Raw genomic sequence first — 23,040 nt, 5'->3', positions numbered from 1 at the left:
TCCTCCATTCCTCTGTGAACTGAGTTCAGGCTGTAGGAGTCACAGGGCCAGCCCCATGTGACATGGATGACATGGGTTTTTTTTTTTTAATATTTTATTTTATTTATTTATTCCCTTTTGTTGCCCTTGTTGTTTTATTGTTGTAGTTATTATTGTTGTTGTCGTCATTGTTGGATAGGACAGAGAGAAACGGAGAGAGGAGGGGAAGACAGAGAGGGGGAGAGAAAGATAGACACCTGCAGACCTGCTTCACTGCCTGTGAAGCGACTCCCCTGCAGGTGGGGAGCCGGGGTTCGAACCGGGATCCTTATGCCGGTCCTTGTGCTTTGCGCCACCTGCGCTTAACCCGCTGCGCTACAGCCCGACTCCCGTGACATGGGTTTTTAAAAAATTATTTATTTTTCCTTTTGTTGCCTTTGTTTTACTGTTATTGTAGTTATTATTGTTGTTGCTATTGATGTCATTGTTGTTGGATAAGACAAAGAGAAATGGAGAGAGGAGGGGAAGACAGAGAAGGGGAGAGAAAGATAGACACCTGCAGACCTGCTTCACTGCCTGTGAAGAAACTCCCCTGCAGGTGGGGAGCCGGGGGCTCGAACCAGGATCCTTATGCCGGTCCTTGTGCTTTACGCCACATGCGTTTAACCCGCTGTGCTACAGCCCGACTCCCAGGTGACATGATTCTCATGGCATGGAGTGGCATCTTCTCCTGGTGGTAGACCCAGGCACTAAGCACACTCAGGGTTCCATGGGCAACTTTTCACCGCAGGAACTTAGCACCAACTGGGCCCCATGTGAGGAGAGACGGGCCTTGGAGCTAACGGTCCACAGAGTCTGTGTGACCCCATCCCAGGCCTCAGTGGCTCTCAGGACAGACAGCAGCAAGTGTGGGCAGCCCTCCAGGGCACGTGGCCAACACCCAGCCTGTGATGGTGCAGCTATTTTGGGCCCTGTTCTCCCTCCCCTGGATCCTGAGTCTCCTGTCTATACTCTGGGATACAGCAGCAGAAAGTGTGAATGCTGAGGACTTCATTTTCCTTCCTAGGTCACTGCAATATCGGAGTGCCCGATTCCCATTCTCGGCAGCCCAATGAGCTACCCACCCCATCCCTCCTTGGCTGCCCCAGGTCCTCTAGGACCTTATCCTGGAGAAAGGTTAGGTGCAGGTCCCACTGAGAAACTCATGTTTTGAGAGGAAAAGATTTCGGGGTTACAGACTGCAGGAGGAGTTAGGGGTGACTAGGCAGATTTAGTCCATTATGCCTTGGTTTCCCTTTCTGTCAAAAAGAGGTAGTAAAGCAAGTTGGGGATTCTGGGACCACATGCCCATTAGCTTGTCATGTGGAGGTCTTGCTCTTGCCATCCCCACGTGGAAATCAAGGTAAATTCTCTCCCAAATCACAAATGGGGCGGGGGAGGGGCAGGCCGTAGCGCAGCAGATTAAGTACACATGGCGCAAAGCGCAGGGACTGGTGTAAAGATCCCGGTTCAAACCCCCAGCTCCCCACCTGCAGGGGGGGGGGTCACTTCATAAGCGGTGAAGCAGGTCTACAGGTCTATCTTTCTCTACCCCTCTTTGTCTCCCCCTCCCCTCTCCATTTCTCTCTGTTCTATCCATCTCAGCAGCAATAGTAATGGCAATAATAACAACAATGAGGACAACAAAATGGGAAAAACGACCTCCAGGAGCAATGGATTGGTAGTGTAAGCACTGAATCCCAGTGACAACCCTAGAGGCAAAAAAAAAAAAAAAAGAAAAATCACTAACTGGGTGATGGGTTCCCCAGCCCAGCCCTACCAAAGAATAGAAGCAGTGATTCCATAATGTGAGCTATACCCAGCCCAGGAGAGAGGCCCACCTCGGGGCTGCTAGTCTGGGGTGCCACGAGTGACCAGTGGTCATGGGGGGGCTGGACTGTGAGACACAGAGCCCCTCCCCCTTACTGCTCAGGGGCCACCAGCCAAATTCTGTCAGTAGGAACAAGGTGAGGTTTGGGGTGCTATTTCCAGCACAGCACCAATTCTCCCTGCCCACCCTACCCCCAATCTTTCTGTTTTTAGTTTATTTTTTAGTTAGAGACAGAGAAGGAGAGAGAGACAGAGAGAGATGGAGAGAGAAAAAAGACCACAGCACCAAAGCTTCCTTTAGTGCATAAGGGGCTGGACTCGAACCTGAGTCACACACATGGCAAAGCAATGCACTGTCCAGCTGAGCTACTTCCTCAGTCCTTATTTGCTCAAATGTAAGCTGCTTAGTTCATGAGTCTGCTCTTACTTTGAGGCCTAGCCTACAACACAGTTAGTGATTTGCTTTGTCTAACCTATGTGCCATAGACTGTGTTCTCCCAATAAAGTAAGTGGGAGAGAAGGGCAGCCCACAGTAAAGAATACACAGGCACAGCACTGTGCTATACTTAGTGGTGCTGTATGATACACCACCTATTCAAGGACACTTCTGTGTGGAAGAGGCTCCGTGCAGTTCAAATCTACCTTCTGGACTTGTGCAATGTGGTGGTCTGGCCTGGTGTGGTGTGGTGTGTTGTGGTGTGTGTGTGTGTGTGTGTGTGTGTGTGTGTGTGTGGTATGTGTGTGTGTGTGTGTGTGTGTGTGTGTGTGTGTGTGTGTGTGTAGCTCTTGGGGGTCACCAAGCCCAGGTTCCATGGCAGCAGGGAGAGCAGTTTCAGCCCAGAGTCCCTCTGAAAGCGCTCACTTCTCAGTGAGCACTAATCTCTCTTGGAACAGAGGGTAAAGGGTGTCAGTGCCAAGGAGGGTGTGCCAGAAAGGATGGGGTGACAGAGGAAGGACCTGGGGAGACAGCAAGGCCCGCAAAGTGGGACTGAGTGGAACCCCCATCTCACCTGAGTACACAGTGTACCCCTTGGCCCACACCCTTGTCACAGAGCTTGTGCCAGACTGAAGTGACTTCCTGCCTGTGTAGACAGCTGGGGCAGGCAGGGGAGTCACAGAGAAGTGAATTAAGGGCAAGATGCTAACCAGGCAGGAAGGAGTTCTGAGAACACTGCCCCTACCTCCTGTCCCCAAGCCTCGGAGCAGTGAGAGAAGACAGGCACCCCAGCCTGCAGCCACCCATACCCTTTACCCTGGGGCCTGCTAAGTCCAGCCCTGTCTTCACCCAGTCCTAGGTCTGCAAATCAAGCCATGAAAGAAAAAAGAACAGAAGTTCCCCATGCTCCATGGAGCCATATTCTAATAGCTCAAAAGTGAACACGATAAAAATACACACAGTATTTTTAGCCAGGGCAAAGTGCTAAGAAGATGAGAATAAATGGGGAATGAGAAGCATCAAAAGCTGGAGTGACCTGAATTGTACTGAGTTGCTGGGGAAAGTCTGAGTGTGAGGTAATTTCAGAGCAAGGCCCTGCAGACAGCGAGGAGCTGGCAGCTGGGGCCGGGTAGAGCGAACAGTGCTACAGGTGCAAAGGTCCTGGGGCAGGGCCAGAGCAGTGTGCCGGAGGGGGAGAGGACTGGAGACGCAAGGAGGGCTGATGTAACTGTACCTGCTCCCACAGGAGAAACTGGAGTATTTCTTCCTCATCGTTTTCTCCATTGAAGCCGCCATGAAGATCATCGCCTACGGCTTCCTGTTCCACCCAGACGCTTACCTGCGCAGTGGCTGGAATGTGCTGGATTTCATCATTGTCTTCCTGGGGTGAGGCCTGAAATTGGGGAGCCCAGAGTGAGCCATTATGACATTTTGAGGGCTGGTAGTTTAGACAGTAGAAGTTCCTTTTCCTCGTGATTTGGAGTCAGAAAGACTATCTTGAGGCTTGGTGGCTCCTGAGGGCTCCCTCCCCGGTCTTCTCACTGTGATGCTACCTGGCCCTTCCTCCTGTACATGCACCTCTGGGGTCTCATTGTGAGTCCAAAATTCCTCTTCCCCTAAAGACCCCAGTGAGGTGGATCAGGACCCTCCTAACAGTCTCATTTAACTTAATCTGCCCATTAAAGACCTTGTGCTCAGATCCAAGTGGTAGCACACCTGATAAAGTGCACATGCTGCTAGGCTCAGGGAGCTGGGTTCCAAGTCCCCCGTCCCCACCTGCAGGGGAAACATTCACAAGTGGTGAAGCAGGGCTGCAGGTGTCTCTCTCCCTCCACCCTCTCTCTTTCTCTCCTTCTCTGTCTCCTTCCCCCTCTCAATTTATCTCTATCTTTATCCAATATATAAATAAAATGTTTTTTATATTTATTTATTTATTGTTGCCCTTGTTGTTTTTACTGTTGTCGTTTTTGTTGTTGTTATTGATATTGTCATTGTTGGATAGGACAGAGAGAAATGGAGAGAGGAGGGGAAGATAGAGAGGAGGAGAGAAAGACACCTGCCTACCTGCTTCACCGCCTGTGAAGTGACTCCCCTGCTGGTGGGGAGCCGGGGGCTTGAACCGGGATCCTTACTCCGGTCCTTGTGCTTTGCGCCACATGCACTTAACCCACTGCGCTACCACCCAACTCCCAATAAAATGTTTTTTAAAGGAATATATTAGAGGAGGGGCAGTGGCACAGATTAAGTGCAGATATTACCAAGCACAAGACTTATTACCAGGCACAAGGACCCGGGTTCCAGCCCCTGCTGCCCACCTGCAAGCCATGAAACAAATCTGCAAGTGTCTGTCTTTCTTTCCCTCTCTCTGTCTCCCTATTATCAATTCTCTCTGTCCTAGCTAATAAAAATTAGGGGGAAAAAAGGAAAAAATGATCACCAGGGGTGGTGGATTCATAATGCTGGCACCAAGCCCCAGCAATATCCTTGGTGGTAATCAAAAAAAAAAAAAAGAAAGAACAAATTATATAAATAAAAACATACCCTGTGCCCAAATTCAGCCACATTCTGGGGCACTAAGGGTTAGAAGAACCTAGTGTCTGAATGGGGGGAGGGGACAGGAGACATAGTTCAGCCTATAACAAAAGCTGGAATAACAACCATTAACTCATGATAATGGCAGGACTTAATAAACACTTGTGACAAGCTTCACATGTAACATATCAGCATCTCATCTCATCTGACTAACAGCCCTCTTCTGTTCGCTTAAGCAAGCTCAGGCTCAGAGAGGTCAAGTGGCCTGGTCACACCACTTAGCCACTGGCCGTGCTGGGATTCAGACCTCGGCAATCTTGGCTCCAGAAACCCTCAGTTTAACTACTCAATACATGCAGCATTAAATTTGACATCCACTAATCCCTCAGCTCTGCTTTGGGCATGAGAAGCCGTGAATCAGGCTCTGTCAATAAAAGAGCTGCCATATGATCCAGCTATCTGTCTCACTTTTGGGTATTTATTTAAATCACATAAAAATATTAACATAAAATATTATACCCACCTCAGCATTTGTTACAGCATTATTTACAATAGTTAAAATGTGGGCACAATCAATTAGTGACAAGGATGCCATGAAATCAGGCTCTATCTTCATGAGCTGCTCAGGCTGGAGGCCCACACATGGGTCTGAGGACAAAGGTGTCAGAAGACATGAGCCCCAGGGTCACTGTTTCACTCAGCAGTGTGCCCGGAGCCAGCAGACAGTGGGCTTGAGGTGAGCTTCGATGGGTAATGGACATACGAGTACACTGATCAAGGAAGAGGAGGAAGGCAGGAGAGAGAATTAAAAGAGCCCTGTGTTGGGGGGGGGGGGTTGTGCTTCATACAGTCCTTTCCAGTTCTTTCTCCTTTCGTCTCGAATAGTAAAATTTCATCTTAACCACTAACTACTAATCGACTGTATAAACATACCACACATTCTTTTTTTTCTTCTCTTTCTTTTTTAATTATCATTATCATTTTTGCTGCCAACAGGGTGGTTACTGGGACTTAGTACTGGCACTATGAACTACAAACCCCCCATTCCCAGCTGTCATTATTCACTTTTGTTTTCTTTCTTTTTATGTCACTGATATGACAGATAGAAATTGAGAGGGATGGGGAAGATAAAGAGGAACAGACAGACACCTACACCACAACTTGACTGCTCATGAAGCTGCTGCCCTGCAGTTGGGTAAAAGAATTTTGAGCTCGAGCTCAGGTCCCTCCTCATAGTAGCATGTGCACTCAATCAAGTGTGCCACCACCCAGCCCCACTATGTTTTTCTTTATCCAGTCACCTATCAATAGACACTTTGATTGTGTCCATTTTTTAACTATTGTAAATGACGCTGGGATAAATGCCAGGATGGGTATAACGTTTTGTGTTAACATTTTCATATGATTTGAATAAATACTTAGGAGTGAGATTGCTGGATCATGTAGTAACTGTTTTTTCCCCCTTTTGTTTGCTTATCATGAGAAGTCCACACTCTTCCATTTCCAAAATGATGGCACCAATTTCCATCAAGATGGTTCCTTCTTACCACACTTCTCCTATGCTCTTTCTTTTTCTTTTTGCCTCCAGGGTTATCGCTGGGGCTTGGTGCCTGCACTACGAATCCACTGCTCTTAGCAGCCATATTTTCTTCATTGTTGTAGCAACAACAATGAAGATTATTATTGTTGCTGCTGCTGCTGCTACTGTTGTTGAGGTTGGATAGGACAAAAAGAAATAAAGAGAGGAGGGGAAGACAGAAAGGGGGAGAGATAGACACCTGAAGACATGCTTCACTGCTTGTGAAGTGACACCCCCCCCCCCGCAGGTGGGGAGTCAAGGGCTCGAACCAGGATCCTAGCACCGGCCCTTGCAACTAACACTATGTGCACTTAACCCAATGAACTGGGTTAACTACTCCCTGGACCCCTCTCTGATGCTCTTTCCACTGAACCTGAACTTGGCTTCAGAATCCATCCTAATAAAACTTTCCAGAAACAAAACAAACAAAAAAACTCTTCCCAAATTATGAGCCAGGTGTTCACACACCCTATTTTCCTTCTCTCTCTTCCCTGTGTCCTGCCACCGAGCAGGTGGGTGCCCAGAGCATGGTGGGAAGCTGTGTCTCAGCCCCCCAGGACCACAGCCTCTCTGAGCTCCACCTGTCTTGCTGTCCTCCTGCAGGGTCTTCACGGTGATTCTGGAGCAGGTGAACATCATCCAGACCAACACAGCCCCGATGAGCAGCAAAGGCGCCGGCCTGGACGTCAAGGCCCTGAGAGCCTTCCGCGTGCTCAGACCCCTCCGCCTGGTGTCGGGGGTGCCCAGTGGGTGGCAGGGCCTCTGTGGACCCCCTTCCTCCTGCCTCAGCCTGTCCCCTCCCCGGTTCTGGGTGGAGTGTCCCCAGAGGGTGGAGTGTCCCCAGAGAGGGAGGGCTATGAGCCCAAGCGGGGAGCTGACCCCACCCCCCCCCCCGCTGATGCAGGCCTGCAGGTGGTCCTCAACTCCATCTTCAAGGCCATACTGCCCCTGTTCCACATCGCCCTGCTGGTCCTCTTCATGGTCATCATCTATGCCATCATCGGACTGGAGCTCTTCAAGGGCAAGATGCACAAGACCTGCTACTTCATCGGGACAGGTCAGCTCCTGGGGGGATGGGAAGAAAATTGCCTAATATAGGGGCCAGGTGGTGGCTCACCTGGTTAAGTACACACATTACAGTGCACACATTACAGTGCACAAGGTGCCAGGTTCAAGTCCCTGGCCCCCACTTGCAGGTGGGAAGCTTCACAAGTGGTGAAGCAGGGCTGCAGGTATCCCCGTCTCTCTCACTGTCTCCCTTTCCCTCTTGATTTCTGGCTGTCTCTATCCAATAAATAAATAAATATATATTTTTTTAATTTTAAAGTTTAAAAAAGAAAGGATAAAAAGTAAATAATAAGGGGGTCGGGCGGTGGCGCAGTGGGTTAAGTGCATGTGGCGCAAAGCGCAGGGACCGGCGTAAGGATCCCGGTTCGAGCCCCCGGCTCCCCACCTGCAGGGGAGTCGCTTCACAGGCGGTGAAGCAGGTCTGCAGGTGTCTATCTTTCTCTCCCCTTCTCTGTCTTCCCCTCCTCTCTCCATTTCTCTCTGTCCTATCCAACAACGAATTGCGTCAACAAGGGCAATAATAATAACCACAACAAAGCTACAACAAGGGCAACAAAAGGGGGGAAAAATGGCCTCCAGGAGCGGTGGATTCATGGTGCAGGCACCGAGCCCAGCAATAACCCTGGAGGAGGAAAAAAAAAAGTAAATAATAAAGAAAAAGAAAATTGCCTAATATTAATTCTTTTTAAAAGAGCAGTAATAAACCAATATACTTTACAGCATACACTCTGCAGAATCATCCTTGCATTGCTAGTTGTATTCTAATTTTATTTTGTTAAATTATTATTATTATTGTTATTGATGAGCTGAGGTCTCACACATCTACAATTCCAGCACTCCCAGCCACTTTTGCACTAAGACAGAGAGACATGCCACAGCCCCAACACTGTGGCATCTGCCATGTGGTGCTGGGGCTTGAGCCTGGCCGACTACATTGCAAGGCAGGCAACCCACCTAGTGAGTTACTGCTGCTGAGAGCCCTTTTTCTCCTGCTGTCACCCACACCCTGCCACCGTACTCGTCCTGTCTGCTCCCACTACCCTGCAGACATCGTGGCCACAGTGGAGAATGAGAAGCCATCACCCTGTGCCCGCACCGGCTCGGGGCGCCCCTGCACCATCAACGGCAGCGAGTGTCGGGGCGGCTGGCCGGGCCCCAACCACGGCATCACCCACTTTGACAACTTTGGCTTCTCCATGCTCACCGTGTACCAGTGCATCACCATGGAGGGATGGACCGATGTGCTCTACTGGGTGGGTCCCCATCCCGACTTCCAGAACCTTCTCTCATCCCTCTGACCCCTCCCTGCAAACCTGCACAGGGTGCACGGCCCTCGGGCCTCTCCTGTCCCCTGCTGCGGGTCCTGGCTCTCCCAGGGTGGTCCCCAAAGCAAGAGCTCCCAGGTCTGGGCTCCGCTCCTCACCAGTCGCACTGCAGTAAGTCCTCCTCAGACCCTCTGGGGGGTGATGGCCTCATCCTGGATGTCTTCTCAGCCCTGGGGAAGATCATTCTCCCAGACGGATGTCCTCAGATCAAGGTGCCCTCATCTTCAACAACACACAGCACACTGCCCACATCCTAAGCATTTGGATCATTAGTGGGAGGATTCACTGAGTTACAACAGTGCCAGCTCCCAGTTGATGATGGATTCTAGCTAAGTTTTCTTTGGGGGGAGTGGTAAAGGTCTGTAGATGTCTAGCTTTGTCTCTCCCTCTCTGTCTCCTCCTTTCCTCTCAATTTCTCTGTCCTGTCAAATAAAATAGAAAGAAAAAAAAAGAGCACAGACCGGCATCAGGGTCCTGGTTCGAGCCCCCGGCTCCCCACCTGTGTGGGGGGTGTCACTTCACAGGTGGTGAAGCAGGTCTACAGGTGTCTATCTTTCTCTCCCCCTCTCTGTCTTCCCCTCCTCTCTCCATTTCTTTCTGTCCTATCCAACAACGACAGCAATAACAACAACCATAACAACAATGATGATGATAAACAACAAGGGCAACAAAAGGGAAAAAAAAAGAAAAAGAAACCTCAGCAATGATCTGGGTGGCAATTAAAAAAAAAAAGCTAAACTAGCTGATAGATACCCTTGTCCATGGGGAGCTAAACTGGGGGTGCAGGGAGGAGGGGCCCTTCTTGCTGGACAGGCAGCAGGGCACTTTGGAGGGCCTTCAAGCTCTGGCTAGAGAAAGTTCCCCCGGTGGGCCCAGATGGCCCCTCTCCTGTCCCGTGGGGTGGGGTGGAATGTGAGCAGACAGACCAAGGATGGACACCCCAGTCCTCACATCAGGGGATGGAACTCACACCTCACTCTGGACCAGGTCAACGATGCCATCGGGAATGAGTGGCCCTGGATCTACTTTGTCACCCTCATCCTGCTGGGGTCTTTCTTCATCCTCAACCTGGTGTTGGGCGTCCTGAGCGGGTAAGGCAGTTCCCCAGCAGCTGGGATGGGAGCAGGAAGCTTCTCCTCGCCCCTGAATCCCTGTGTCCCTGAGTCCCCACAGCACACTCCCTAGCTAGCACAGAGGAGCCCCCAGGTGCAGACAGTTGGCAGAGAGCAGGCCCAGCAGCCTGGTGCCACCTTGCAGCTCCCCGCACCCCATGAGAGCACAAAACAAGACCCATGAGGGCCGTACACGGTGCAGCAGCACTCTTCACTGTCTCTCTGTCTCACTCCTAAGATGCAGGCAGGAGGCTTTGCTATTCTCTTCCTCTCTCACTGCCAAGCCTCTTCCTAGCCCCCTTTATCTTACTGTCCGCTCCCTGCACTCTGAGGGACCCTCAGGTCCAGACCTCCTGTCCCTGGAAGCACAGAGCTGACACTTGGTTCTAACTCTGCACTACTGTCAGGTTAAAGATGGACTCTGGGCCTACACTGCTGCCCAGGTTCTAATCCTGGCTCCACTGCTTAGCAGCTGTGTGACTTTGACCTAACCGCCTAGCTTCTCTGTGCCTCCATGCCTGCCCACACCTGTCAAATAGGGGTCATTGGAAGGCATAGGTGAGTTCATCCATATGAAGTACTTAGAACAGAGTTCAGTATGTAGTAAGTGCTATGTACTAATGGTCACTATTATTTTTTTATTTATTTTATTTATTTATTCCCTTTTGTTGCCCTTGTTGTTTTATTGTTGTAGTTGTTATTGTTGTTGGATAGGACAGAGAGAAATGGAGAGAGGAGGGGAAGACAGAGAGGAGGAGAGAAAGATAGACACCTGCAGACCTGCTTCACCACCTGTGAAGCGACTCCCCTGCAGGTGGGGAGCCGGGGTTCGAACCGGGATCCTTATGCCAGTCTTTGTGCTTTACGCCACCTGCGCTTAACCCGCTGCGCTACAGCCTGACTCCCCACTATTATTTTTTATTGCTGTCAGGGTTATCACTGGGGCTTGGTGGTTGTATGACAAATCTGCCGCTACTGGTGGTTGTCATTTTTCCTCTTTCTTTCTTTTCTTTCTTTCTTCCTTTCTTTTTTTTTTAACCTCCAGGGTTATTGTTGGGACTCAGTACTGGCAGGCACTATAAATCCACTGTTCCTTGAAGCCGTTTTTTTCTGTTTTATTGAATAGGACAGAGAGAAATTGAGAGGGGAAGGGGAGTTAGAGAGGGGGAGAATAAGATAGACACCCGCAGTCCTGCTTCACCACTTGTGAGGTGACCTCTTTGCCAGGAGGAAGAGCCAGGAGCTCAAACCAGGATCCCTTGCAGGTCTTTGTGCTTGGTACTATGTGTGCTTAACCTAGTGTGCCACCGCCAGACCCTATTTTTCTTTTTTATTTGACAGGACAGAGAAAAATTGAGAGAGGAAGATATATATATATATATATATATATATATATATATATATATATATATAGAGAGAGAGAGAGAGAGAGAGAGAGAGAGGGAGAGACCTGCAGCACTGCTTCACTTCTTGTGAAGCTTTCCCCCCTGAGGGTGGGAACCGAGGGCTGGAACCTGGCTGGGTCTTTGCACCTGGTAATGTGTGTGCTCAAAGGGGATGTGCCATCACCCAGCCCCATAATGGTCACTTTTAGCAAGAGCTCTTCTCTCTGGGACAGCCCTGCTGTGGTTCATCCATACCTGCCGCAGAGAAGAGCCCAGAAGTGACCACCAGCTCCCGTCCCCATTACCTTCAGCCCATCTAGAGCTTTCTCTGCAAACACTCTGTAGCTAGAATTCAGGAGACTGTGGAATTGGACAGGAAGTGTCCACCTTCATCTTCTGTTAGCTTTACTGAAGTTCAGTGTTTTGGTAACAGGAAAGGCAGACAGCACACCACAGAGTGAGCACTGCCTGTGAGCCTGTCCCAGGAGACGTGCATGTCACAGCACTGCATACACTTCACTGTGGTGGTGATTAGCCCTGCCATGGGTCTTGCTGGTTAATGAGTGAATGAAGGGATACATGTACACATTTATCAGGATTCCTTTCTATTTCAGTAACCATATCTTCGTGTAAGTGATTCCCCATGTGCTAGTTACCTTAAACCATGGAGGCAGCCATAGTTTTCATGACATTACCAGAGGGAACCCCTTTGATCAGAAGCCCTGCCTGGACCAGCCCACCCTGGGGTGCTGATGGGTGCTCCTTGACTCCTTCTAGCCCCCCAGGAGCTCAGGTCCAAGTTCCTCAGAGCCAGAGACTGCTGGGCTTCCCCTTTTTCTCTGTCCTGCTTGGTGGTCAAGGCTGCCCTGGTGGTCCGAGCACCCCTCACTGGCCCCTGGCCTGTCCCCTCCCTGCTGTTGTCCCCTGACTTCTTTGAGGGCCAGGTGAATTGTAGGCCCCGAGACCCAGATCTGAAACCAAGTCTAGAGCGGAAAGTGTTCATGAATATGGAGAATCTGAGACTCTGGACTAGGGAGATAGCTCAGCCTTACCGTGGTGCCCATCCCCACCCCTTCTACGCCCCTCACATCACCTGGTTCTGTTTCAGGGAGTTCACCAAGGAGCGGGAGAAGGCCAAGTCCAGGGGAACCTTCCAGAAGCTCCGGGAGAAGCAGCAGCTGGAGGAGGACCTGCGGGGCTACATGAGCTGGATCACACAGGGAGAGGTCATGGACGTGGAGGACTTGAGAGAAGGTTGGGCGGCTGGACTTCAGTCAGCCCCCCTCCTGTGCTGAGCTGCCTCCTCACAGCCCCTCCTTCCGCACTCCCTCACACCATCCTCCTGAACCTGGGGAGGTCACAGAGACAGAGCAGGCAGGCGGTGCCATTCAACAGACATCTGCCTTCACGAAGGATGGCAGCTCTCCTGTTGTGTTCGGGCTCTTCCCCAAGTGTCCAGTGCTGTGGGCCAAGTGGGTGGTTCAGCAGTAGAGCACAGGACTTGCATGAAATCACTTTCCATTGTCATTTGTTTGTTTACCAGAGCACTACTCAGCTCTGGTTTATGGTGATGCTGGGGATTGAACCTGGGGCCTTTAGTGAGTCAGGGATGAAAATCCTTTTGCTTAACCACTAAGCGATTTCCCCAGCCCTTGGTAGCTTTAAATCAAAACACTGTGCTCCCCACACAAGGCCTCTGCCCCCGGAATAGGTGCTTTTCTGCTTCTGGGAACACACTGTCACAGATGTCCCCAGGTGTGTCCAGCCTGGGTGCACCTAGTCCAGAACACCCCCATCTCTCCTGCCCCACCCCCAGGGAAGCTGTCTTTGGACGAAGGCGGCTCAGACACGGAGAGCTTGTATGAGATCGAGGGCTTGAACAAGATCATCCAGTTCATGTGAGTAAGTGAATGTGCATCCGCTCCCTGCACTCCTGGGGCAGCAGGCCTGGCTGTGAGGGGATACTGAAGGCACCAGGCCACAGTGACTGCACAGCCTGAGGGCCTGAGCACTCTGCATGTGACAGCCACTGAGGGGGGAGCCCTGTGACTGAAGAACCATGAGTCTACCTAGGCGGATCACACAAGGAGCTGCTCTCTCTACTCCCCACATGATGTGATTGGGGGGGAGGGGAGTGTGATTGCTTCTGGAAAGAGCACACAGGAGTGTGTGTGCTGCAGAAGAAGCAAGCTAGGGGAAGGAGCCTGGTAACAGTGGGTCAGCTCCTCTGGCTCCTGTGCCTTTGTCCAGGGCTGGCGTGCTGGGCTGGCTGGAGAATCTCTTTGACACATCCATCCTTGGTTGTGCCTTAGAAAGAGCAAACGGGGTTGGAGAGACAACATAATGGTTATGTAAAGGACTTTCATACCTGAGGCTCCAAATCCCAGGTTCAATCCCCAGCACTCCCTGAAGCCAGAGCTGAGCATTGCTCTGGGAGAGGAAAGAGAGAAAGAAAGAAAGAAAGAAAGAAAGAAAGAAAGAAAGAAAGAAAGAAAGAAGAAAGAAAGAGGCTAGGAGGAGAGAGAGGGAGGGAGAGAAAGAAAGAAAAGGAGAGAGGGAGGGAGGAAGGAAGGAAGGAGAGAATCATAAACATATCACAGCAAATATGAGGGTCTCCTGTGCTTTGCAAAGAGGTAACCATGGCAACAGCTGGATCTGTGTCCTTGCAAGACCTTTCCTCTGCTTTTGACTCTCTCTCTCTCTCTCTCTCTCTCTCTCTCTCACACACACACACACACACACACACACACACACACACACAGACACACACACACACACAGACACACATCGGTTTATTTTGTTTTTGTTTAGCCTTTTTCACATCCTGGGTTTATGCATGTTAACTTCTGTATCCAACACATAGGAGGTTCTGCCAATATCTCTAGAATACATGAATATGATTTACACATTAACTAGTAACTTATATTCTTATCTTATGGTTATTTAATGAGGGCAGCTTTAGATACAGGCACCCTGTGTTGTTAAGATCTAATTTTCTGTGTAGAGTAGACTTCAGAAATGGCTATGCACAGCCTGTGAGTTTGGACAAATCACTAAGAACAGGGATCCCTCATTCTAATATCATATAAAGTGTTTTTTTTCTTTTATCATCACTGAGCCTTCTGCACTTTGGGCTGACTTTCAGATAGAAAGAGAGAGAGAGAGACAGAAAGACACTACAACACCACAGATCCCTCCAATGTGGTGGGGGCCAGGCTTGAACCTGAGTGAACCACACAGCAAAACAGATGCACTATCCAGGTGACAAGCTAACAGGGAATTTGCGTAGTCCTGAAAATCCTCTGTGCTCTCCCTCTCACGGTCATCGGTCTTTTGATCATAGTCACAGTACTGCTTTTTCCAGAATGCCAAAGAGTTGGAACCACACAGAATATAGTCTTTTCAGACTGGCTTCTGCCACCTCAGAAAGTGAATCCATAATCCCTTTTCCTAACAGTGTGCGCGCGCGTGTGCACACGCACACGCACACGCACACACACACCTTGTCTCTATGAGTCTTCAGAGGCACCATGTCCCGCTGCGAGGCTATGCCTTAATGTCCTCACCCTCTCTGTTTGGGGGGCCATGAGGAAGTTTCTGAGAAGCAGGAATTCTGTCTGGGAGGGAGTTTAGACTTTAAACCTGTGAAGTGCTGTCCAGTTGTTCTCCTGAAGGCTATGTACTCCATGGAATACTACTCAGCCATTGAAAATATAGCATTGTGTCATTCGGGAGAAAATGGATAAAACTGCAGGGCTTATGCTAAGTGGAATAAGAAGTGAAAGACAACTACTGGATGGTGAGAATTAAAGCAGTCTGGTTCCATAGCTCATGCCCTCAGCATCTCTGAGGCTTGAAGGGACAGTGGGTGGCGGGACTGAGTGTGGCCATGTCCCTCTGAAAGGGACCCCAGAGACAGGCTGGGAGTCAGGCTGCACCCTTCTTTCCCCTAGCCGACACTGGAGGCAGTGGAACCGCATCTTCCGCTGGAAGTGCCACGACTTGGTCAAGTCCCGAGTTTTCTACTGGCTGGTCATCCTGGTTGTTGCCCTCAACACCCTGTCCCTTGCCTCTGAGCACCACAACCAGCCCCTGTGGCTGACCCGCCTTCAAGGTGAGGCCAGGAGGGCAGCTTGGCTGGGGGCCGGTGGCATGTGGGCAGAACACCCCCATGACAGCCACTAGACAGACCGATGGCCAGTGGCCTAGGTGCCCAGCCACCCGGGCACAGAAGCTGTTCTCATACAGCAAACTGTCAGAACGACTTAGGGGTGCACTCAGACTTGGAGACCTTGGGGTGTGGAGAGAATGGGCACCCCACTCTTCCCACCCAGAAGATGGCTTGGGCACCAGGAACACAGATGGCGATAAGCAGCTCCCAGTGCATGCTGGGGGAGGGAGCCTGGGGGAGTGGCATTTCCAGAGGGGGTAGCTCACCTGGTAGGGAACTTCCTTGCCATTTGAGTGAACCGAGTCTGAGAGCCCTGTACCACACACAGGAGTGCCACAGTTTGGAAGCTTGGGTCTGGGCCCCGTGTCGGGTGCACCCGAGCGACACTGTGTCGGGCATGGGAGCCCGACACTAACACAGAGCAGCAAAACTCCTGGAGGAGGGCAGCACAGGACCCCTCTGTGTGGAGGTTTCCTGGCCCATGGCCCAGAGGCTGCCTGCAGCGGGAGAGCTTCCTGCACACAGGCTCCTGGGACAGTTTGTGGAGCAGACAGGGAGCAAGGAGAGTTCCTGGGTGCAAGCAATGGGGACTGGCACCCCTGGAGCCTGGGACTGAGGATGGGACAGAAGAAATCAGGTGTTAAAAGACAGAAAAGACACAGAGCAAAAGGCTGTTTGTTTTTTATTATTTTTTATATTTATTTATTAATTTCCCTTTTGTTGCCCTTGTTGTTTTATTGTTGTTGTTATTAACGTCATCGCTGTTGGACAGGACAGAGAGAAATGGAGAGAGGAGGAGAAGACAGAGAGGGGGAGAGAAAGATAGACACCTGCACACCTGCTTCACCATTTGTGAAGTGACTCCCTTGCAGGTGGAGAGCTGGGGCCTCTAACTGGGATCCTTACGCCAGTCCTTGCACTTTGCGCCACCTGCGCTTAACCCGCTGCACTACTCCCTGAACCCCTTGTTTTTTATTTTAAGGAGAAGGAGACAGAAATCAAGGCTGTGAGTCAGATATACACATGCACCCCGCCTTCTTGAGAACCCCTAGAAGTTCAGGTGTGGCTGAGGGGCATGTGGGCAGCAGTCAGTACTGCCCAGTAGAGGAACCAGACGTGACCTTGAGGCTCTTGGCCAGTATAGACCTGTTGATGGAAGGCAACTTTCTCAGAGAGGCTGACAGCTAGTGGCCAGGCATTTGGGCATCCATTTGGTTTGGGACAGGTTGAGTCTGCAATATCCTTGAGGAACCCCATGAGGATGCCAAGATGGAGAACTAGTTCTGGGACTCAGCCACAAGTTCTGAGTTGAGTTGCCAAAATGTGGGTGTTAAAGGTGACATTGCCAATGCACAAAGGGTCAGCAGGTGTTATGTGTACTGCTCAGGCCCAGTATGCAGGGACTATAGAAGAGTCCATGTGTGAGGATTGCTAAGACAGCTGGGGAAAGGAATCAGCCCAGAGGTCTGTGGTGTCCCCGAAGTCAAGCACAGAGAAAGCATGGGAAAGTGGGAGGCCGGCCAGCCCTGTGCTCCTGGGAGGGTGGGAGAGTGAGGGACCAAGTGCCCATGGGGTCTGGCAACTCAGACTCATAATTAAGACTCTGGAGAGGGTTTGCCGGTGGGCACTGAGGGTTGATCCAGAGAGGGCTGGGTTGAGAGAGAAAGGGGTCAAGATAGGGCGTGGAGAAGGGCAGAAAGCCAATAGAAAGTTCCAGAATGGGGGGAGTGGTGGCAGGTGGTGGAGTGCACATGTTATAATGGGTGAGGACTCAGCCTCAAGCCCCCAGTCACCATCTGCAGGGAGGAAACTTCATGAGTGGTGAAACAATGCTGCAGGTCTCTCTCTCTCTCTGTCTCTCTCTGTCTCTTTCTCTTTCATTCTCTATCTCCCCATTGCCTCTTGATTTCTCTCTGACTCTAATAAATAATAAATAAAATATTTTTTTTAAAAAAGTAAGTCCCAGAAGTGTGACACAGAAGCAAATGCCAGAGCAAAGAAATGAGAGGCTGGCATTTAAAAATGGCAGTGGGAGACCCATTTGAAAGGAAGAAGGTGATACACAGAGAAAAAAAGAATATGGGGCTACTGACTGGGGGTTCCTGCAACCAAAGTCTAGGAGGGCAAGTTGGCTTTAACTGGAAGGGAGGATCCCCTTTCCGCAGGAGAAGAGGGCAGTGCCACAGGACTCAGGGAAGCCGAGCCTGAACCTCAGTGTGATAAAGCACAGGACTGATTCTCTTCCTGTGAGACGTGGCGTGCTCTGGCTCTGTGGAGTCTAGTCTAGACCTCCTCAGGTCTAGGGGGAGCCAAGGGCTTGGGAAAGGCGAGGAGGGACAGTGTCCAGGGCTGAGGCCTCAGCCATGCCCAGGCCAAGGCAGGAGGGAAGGACGGACGGACGGAAGGCAGCCTGAGTGGCCCTGCCTGCCCCACAGACATCGCCAACCACGTGCTGCTGGCGCTCTTCACGGTGGAGATGCTGCTTAAGATGTACGGACTGGGCCTGCACCAGTACTTCATGTCCATCTTCAACCGCTTCGACTGCTTCGTGGTGTGCAGTGGCCTCTTGGAGGTGCTGCTGGTAGAGTCGGGCGCCATGACACCGCTGGGCATCTCCGTGCTGCGCTGCATCCGCCTGCTCCGCCTCTTCAAGATCACCAAGTGAGCAGTGTGTGGGGTCCCCCTGCCCCCCGCCCCCTCTCCCTCAATCCCTCTCTGCCCTCAGGTCTCTCTCCTGTCTTCTCAGAGGGCCTCACCAAGCCAAGGATGAGAGGAGGAAAGAAAAGCAGACACATGAGAGGAAAAAGGAAAAGAAATTATGACAAAACTGGGAGAGAAAGCTAGAAATAAGGACAAGGGCTGAGAGACAGCTCACCTGGGCAGTGCGCCTGCTTTCTCATTGCCCCCTGCATCCCAGCAGAAGCTGCAGGGCTGTAGTACCTCCTCCCCCTGTCTCTTCCCATCTGAAATAAAGTGAAGTGGGAGCCCCACAGCCCCAGTGATGACAACAGAAAGAAGAAAGGAAGGAGAAAGGAAGGAAGGGAGGGAGGAAGGAAGAGAGAGAAAGGAAAAAGGGAAAAATAGAGAATGAAATAAGAGAAAGAAAAAAGAAAAGAACAAGAAGACTAAATGAGAGGAATTTTGATAGGAAGGGAGGGGAGGAAAGCAAAGAAGAGAGAAAAAAGATTTAAGAGGGAGAAGGAAATTAAGAAAGGGGAAAAGGAATAGAAAAAGAAAGAAGGAAAGAAAGAAAAGAAAAGAAAAGAAAAGAAAAGAAAGAAAAAGAAGGGAGGAAGGAAGGAAGGAAGGAAGGAAGGAAGGAAAAGAAGAGAGAAGAAAGAGGGAGAAAGAAGTAGGAGGAACAGAGAATGAGAGGGTCTGGCGGGTGATGGTAGGAGATGTGGTCGCTCATTACTGAGTCGGGCTGTTTGCCCTACTTGGGTCCAGTGCTGGGCAGCAATTCAGGATGGACACCACCTCCTCCAGGCAACCTCCTGAAATCTGCAAGGTTGAGTGTAGCGCCTCTCCCTGGACTCCTTATCACCTGTGCTGCTCTCCCTGAGGTCAAAGTTGCTCACAGCAGAGAAGCCGCTACTCTGTCCCGGGGTCCAGGCTCCTGGCAGGCCTGGGAGCAGGGTCAGGCCTCCTACTGAGATGAGATGAGATGCCCACTGCCCACAGAGGCCAGGAGGAGTGTCCAGCTGGGGCCCAGGGAGCTGTCCCTCCTGGCCCCCATCCCACGCCCGCCTGTCTGCTCAGGTACTGGACAGGCCTGAGCAATCTGGTGGCGTCACTGCTCAACTCCATCCACTCCATCGCGTCGCTGCTGCTGCTGCTCTTCCTCTTCATCGTCATCTTCGCCCTGCTGGGCATGCAGCTCTTCGGGGGCCGCTATGACTTTGAAGACACAGAGGAGCGGCGCAGCAACTTTGACAACTTCCCACAGGCCCTCATCAGCGTCTTCCAGGTGGGCACCCCCTCCTCCAGGAAGCCACCTGTGACCTGAAGGTTTGAGTCCCAAGCCCCTGTCCCCACTGTGCTCCTGAGGGTGGGGTGGGCTGGGAATCCAAGTATGCCTACCTGCAGCACCCACCCATCCCAGCCCAGCTTATCCTGAGTAAGCCCCTCTGCACCCCAACACCCTCTGCCCCCAGATCCTGACGGGCGAAGACTGGACCTCGGTGATGTACAACGGCATCATGGCATACGGTGGGCCGTCCTACCCCGGCGTGCTGGTGTGCATCTACTTCATCATCCTCTTCATCTGCGGCAACTGTATCCCCTGGGAGCGAGGCTCCAGCCCCAGATACAGGGGCTGACGGCAAACTGAAGGGAGCCTTCTGGAAAGGTTGCCCGGGCAGGCTGCATGGTGTTGCATATGACTGAGTGCACACATTACCAGGTGAAAGGACCTGGCTTCAAGCCTAGTTACCCACCTGCAGGGGGGAAACTTCAAGTGTAGTGAAGCAGGTTTCTCTCCCTCTTTCTACCCCCCCCCCCCCACAATTTCTCTCTGTCCTATCAAATGAAAGAGAAAGTAAAAGGGGGGAATGAAGGGAGGGAAGGAGGGTGGAAGGGAGGAAAGAAAGGGAAGAAAATGGAAAGGAATAAAAAAGAAGAGGAAAGAAGGGAAGGGAGGTTGCCCTGGGACAGGCAAGAGGAATGACAGGGCTTGGCTGGGCAGCAGCAAAGTCGGGGTGACCAGCCCAATGTGAGAGCTGGGGGAACGAGCAGTGGAAGCTCAGGCAGCTGGAGATGAGCCCAGCAGATTATGGGGAGCAGACATACCACAGTGCCCCAGAGCCTGCACCCTGGAATTTGGGCTCCCTGTTCCCAAGCCTCTGTTGTAGATCCTCACTTGTGTGTACTCCACTTGACTATTTTGGGGGTGTCTGAGGGGGCCAGGCCAGTTCTGGGTAGGAAATGGACACGTTAAGGGCCTCAGGGGATTGGGTCCCCCAGGACTCCATCTGTCCCTCATTCCTGTGGACTGTTCCCTTTGGGGGACTCTGGTAACACCACCGGGAGGGCAGGGTGGCAGGGGCCCCAGAGACTGCTCTCTTAGCCTCCCCACAGCTCCTTAGCTGGTGCCTCCAGACATCCTTCTCAATGTCTTCCTGGCCATTGCGGTGGACAACCTGGCTGAGGCCGAGAGCCTGACTTCTGCCCAGAAAGCCAAGGCTGAGGAGAGGAAGCGCAGGAAGATGTCCAAGTGTGTGCCTGGGGTAGAGAGGGGGTGCAACCTGGGGGGCAGGGGGGCTGGGGTGTATCCCTGGGGGTGGGGCAGAGACCCGAGGGAGGGCAATGGGGGGGGGACAGGGAGCTGGGGGAGCGCCCCTGGAGAGCAGGGAGCCTAACAGCAGGGCCCGTGCCACCCAGCAGGGTAGGCATCTGCAGCCAGCATGTGGAGGATGGCTGAAGTCCCCCAGGGTGGCCCTGGATGCAGCCTGGCCTTTGAGATGGGTCTTGGGTGAAGCCCAACCAGCCCAGGGCCTCACTCACTCACTCACTCACTCACTCTGGGTTCACTCCTTATCCCTTCACCCCCTACCCTGACACTGTACTCACCACTGTGGACTGCTCAGGCCCTCTGCAGTTCTCTCCCCCTCAAGTATGTCAGCCCCGCTCCCTGGGAGCTGTGACTGGACTGGCTTGTATATACTGGTTCTCACACTCTGCAAACATTTCTCCCGGAAGCTGGTGTGAGAACGGGTTCTGATTCGGGAAGTCAGGCTGGGCAGAGCCTCTGCATTTAACAAGCTCCCAGCCAAGGGCCAGCCTGAGTGCTCCAGGCACAGAGCTGCCACCTCCAGGCCTGCAGGGATGGTATGCCCTTCCTAGAGGAGGGAGAGGGGAAGACACAGCTAGCAGGACTAGCACTGGAGCCCAGGTGTTCCCAAAGTGTGCAGTCCCAGCTTGGACTAAACCTTGCTCACCCTCCCTGCTGTGGCCTCTTCTCAACCAACAGCAAAGCCACTCACCCCCCAGCCAGGAGCCACTAGGAATGCTGGATTCAGCACCAAGCTGTGCCAGAGGGTGCTGTCCAGCCGGGAAGTCCTTTGAGAACTTTCTAGGTGGGCCTCCACTTTAGGCTGTCTTGGTTTTCCAACCCAGGGGTCTTCCGGAAAAGTCCGAGGAGGAGAAGGCCACGATGACCAAGAAGCTGGAGCAGAAGCCCAAGGGGGAGGGCATCCCCACCACTGCCAAGGTGAATGGGCCGTTAGGGGGATTGGGGGCTGGCAAGGGCATATCCCTGAGGACCCCTGGCTCTCTACCCAACTGTTACTCGGGCCACTTTCCTCACCCTCCTAGCCTGACTTCTCTCATATGTAAGCTAAAATAACCCCACCCATACTGCTGACCCCTGGGCTTCGGGGAGTTGGAAGTGAGCCAGGCAGGACCCACACAGGCCCTCCCAGCACGTGCTCAGCACAGGGAAATGGTCGCTTCTGTTCTTATGGGCAACTTCACTGTGGTCCTTCCTACAGCTGAAAATTGACGAATTTGAATCAAATGTCAATGAAGTGAAGGACCCTTACCCCTCAGCTGACTTCCCAGGTGAGTACTGGGGCCATGAGAGGGAGCTGTGGGGTCACTCCCCCTCTTCCTGCCGTCTGCCGGGACCCCAGTAGAGCATCAGGACAAACATTCTTTCAACACAGCCGCCGCCAGCCACACACACACACACACACACACAAACACACACAAACACACACACACGCACCCCACACACTTCCAAGACTCGTGGGCCTTGCCCTCCTTCTGGGAGGTTCCTCACCTGCCTCTGTCAGTTCATAGCTATGGATGTCAGGAAGGATCAGTGTGGAACTGGACTCTGCTGGCATCCTGGTGTCCTGCTTGGTGGCCACTCAGGGTTCATGGCTGGGCTCAGAACTCAGAAGTAGGGAAGCAGTAAATCATGGAAAGACACCTCTAATCCCCTACCCCTTGCCTTCCCCACAGGAGATGATGAAGAAGAGGAGCCAGAGATCCCAGTGAGCCCCCGGCCACGCCCCCTGGCTGAGCTGCAGCTGAAAGAGAAGGCTGTGCCCATCCCGGAAGCCAGCTCCTTCTTCATCTTCAGCCCCACAAATAAGTGGGTAGCACCTTGGCTGGGACTGCAGAGGGGGGCTAAGAGAGGGCCACTTCTCTGCTCTGAAATTTCCTTACCTCCTTCTCCGGCCAGTAATTCCACTTGGAGAAACTCTTTCCTTTAGCTCAAGATCTTGTTCCCATTTTAAACACCAGCCTCTCAGGGAGAAACAATGCTTTATATCTTAGCAGCCACTTCACTTGGAAGGGGTTGTCTATATGGGAATTCTTGTTTTAAGAACAATATTAGACAAGGCATGAGATGAAAACTAACTTGGCATTTCTATTCTCCTACTGTTTAGAAATATTTATTTATTCACATGAGAGGGAGGAGGAGGAGAAGGGACATGAGTATCATTCTTACACATGTGATGCTGGGGATCGAACTTGGGACTTGATGCTTTTAAGTCCAACACATCCACTGTGTCACCTCCCTGGCCTCTGAATCATGATTTTGTGCACCTTTAAATATACACAGAATTGGTGGTGGGG

General features: G+C 51.7%; 1 protein-coding gene across 1 annotated transcript in view; it reads left to right on the top strand.

Annotated features, from left to right (window-relative positions):
- Positions 1–23,040, top strand: part of CACNA1S (calcium voltage-gated channel subunit alpha1 S) — a 65,825-nt gene that overhangs the window by 16,929 nt on the left and 25,856 nt on the right. Inside the window, exons 3-17 of the mRNA XM_060178517.1 lie at positions 3,531–3,670; positions 6,999–7,141; positions 7,300–7,452; positions 8,511–8,716; positions 9,776–9,879; positions 12,394–12,539; positions 13,102–13,183; positions 15,239–15,399; positions 17,892–18,117; positions 19,216–19,423; positions 19,611–19,731; positions 20,554–20,668; positions 21,571–21,664; positions 21,945–22,014; positions 22,420–22,552. Coding sequence (XP_060034500.1) covers positions 3,531–3,670; positions 6,999–7,141; positions 7,300–7,452; positions 8,511–8,716; positions 9,776–9,879; positions 12,394–12,539; positions 13,102–13,183; positions 15,239–15,399; positions 17,892–18,117; positions 19,216–19,423; positions 19,611–19,731; positions 20,554–20,668; positions 21,571–21,664; positions 21,945–22,014; positions 22,420–22,552 — 2,102 coding nt within the window. The remainder of the gene's footprint in view (positions 1–3,530; positions 3,671–6,998; positions 7,142–7,299; positions 7,453–8,510; positions 8,717–9,775; positions 9,880–12,393; positions 12,540–13,101; positions 13,184–15,238; positions 15,400–17,891; positions 18,118–19,215; positions 19,424–19,610; positions 19,732–20,553; positions 20,669–21,570; positions 21,665–21,944; positions 22,015–22,419; positions 22,553–23,040) is intronic.

Source organism: Erinaceus europaeus, chromosome 19 (genome assembly GCF_950295315.1).
Source record: "Erinaceus europaeus chromosome 19, mEriEur2.1, whole genome shotgun sequence".
In the NCBI taxonomy this organism is placed as follows: Eukaryota; Metazoa; Chordata; class Mammalia; order Eulipotyphla; family Erinaceidae; genus Erinaceus; species Erinaceus europaeus.
Note: the sequence above shows the minus strand (reverse complement) of the source record. Positions and strands in the feature narration are given on the sequence as shown.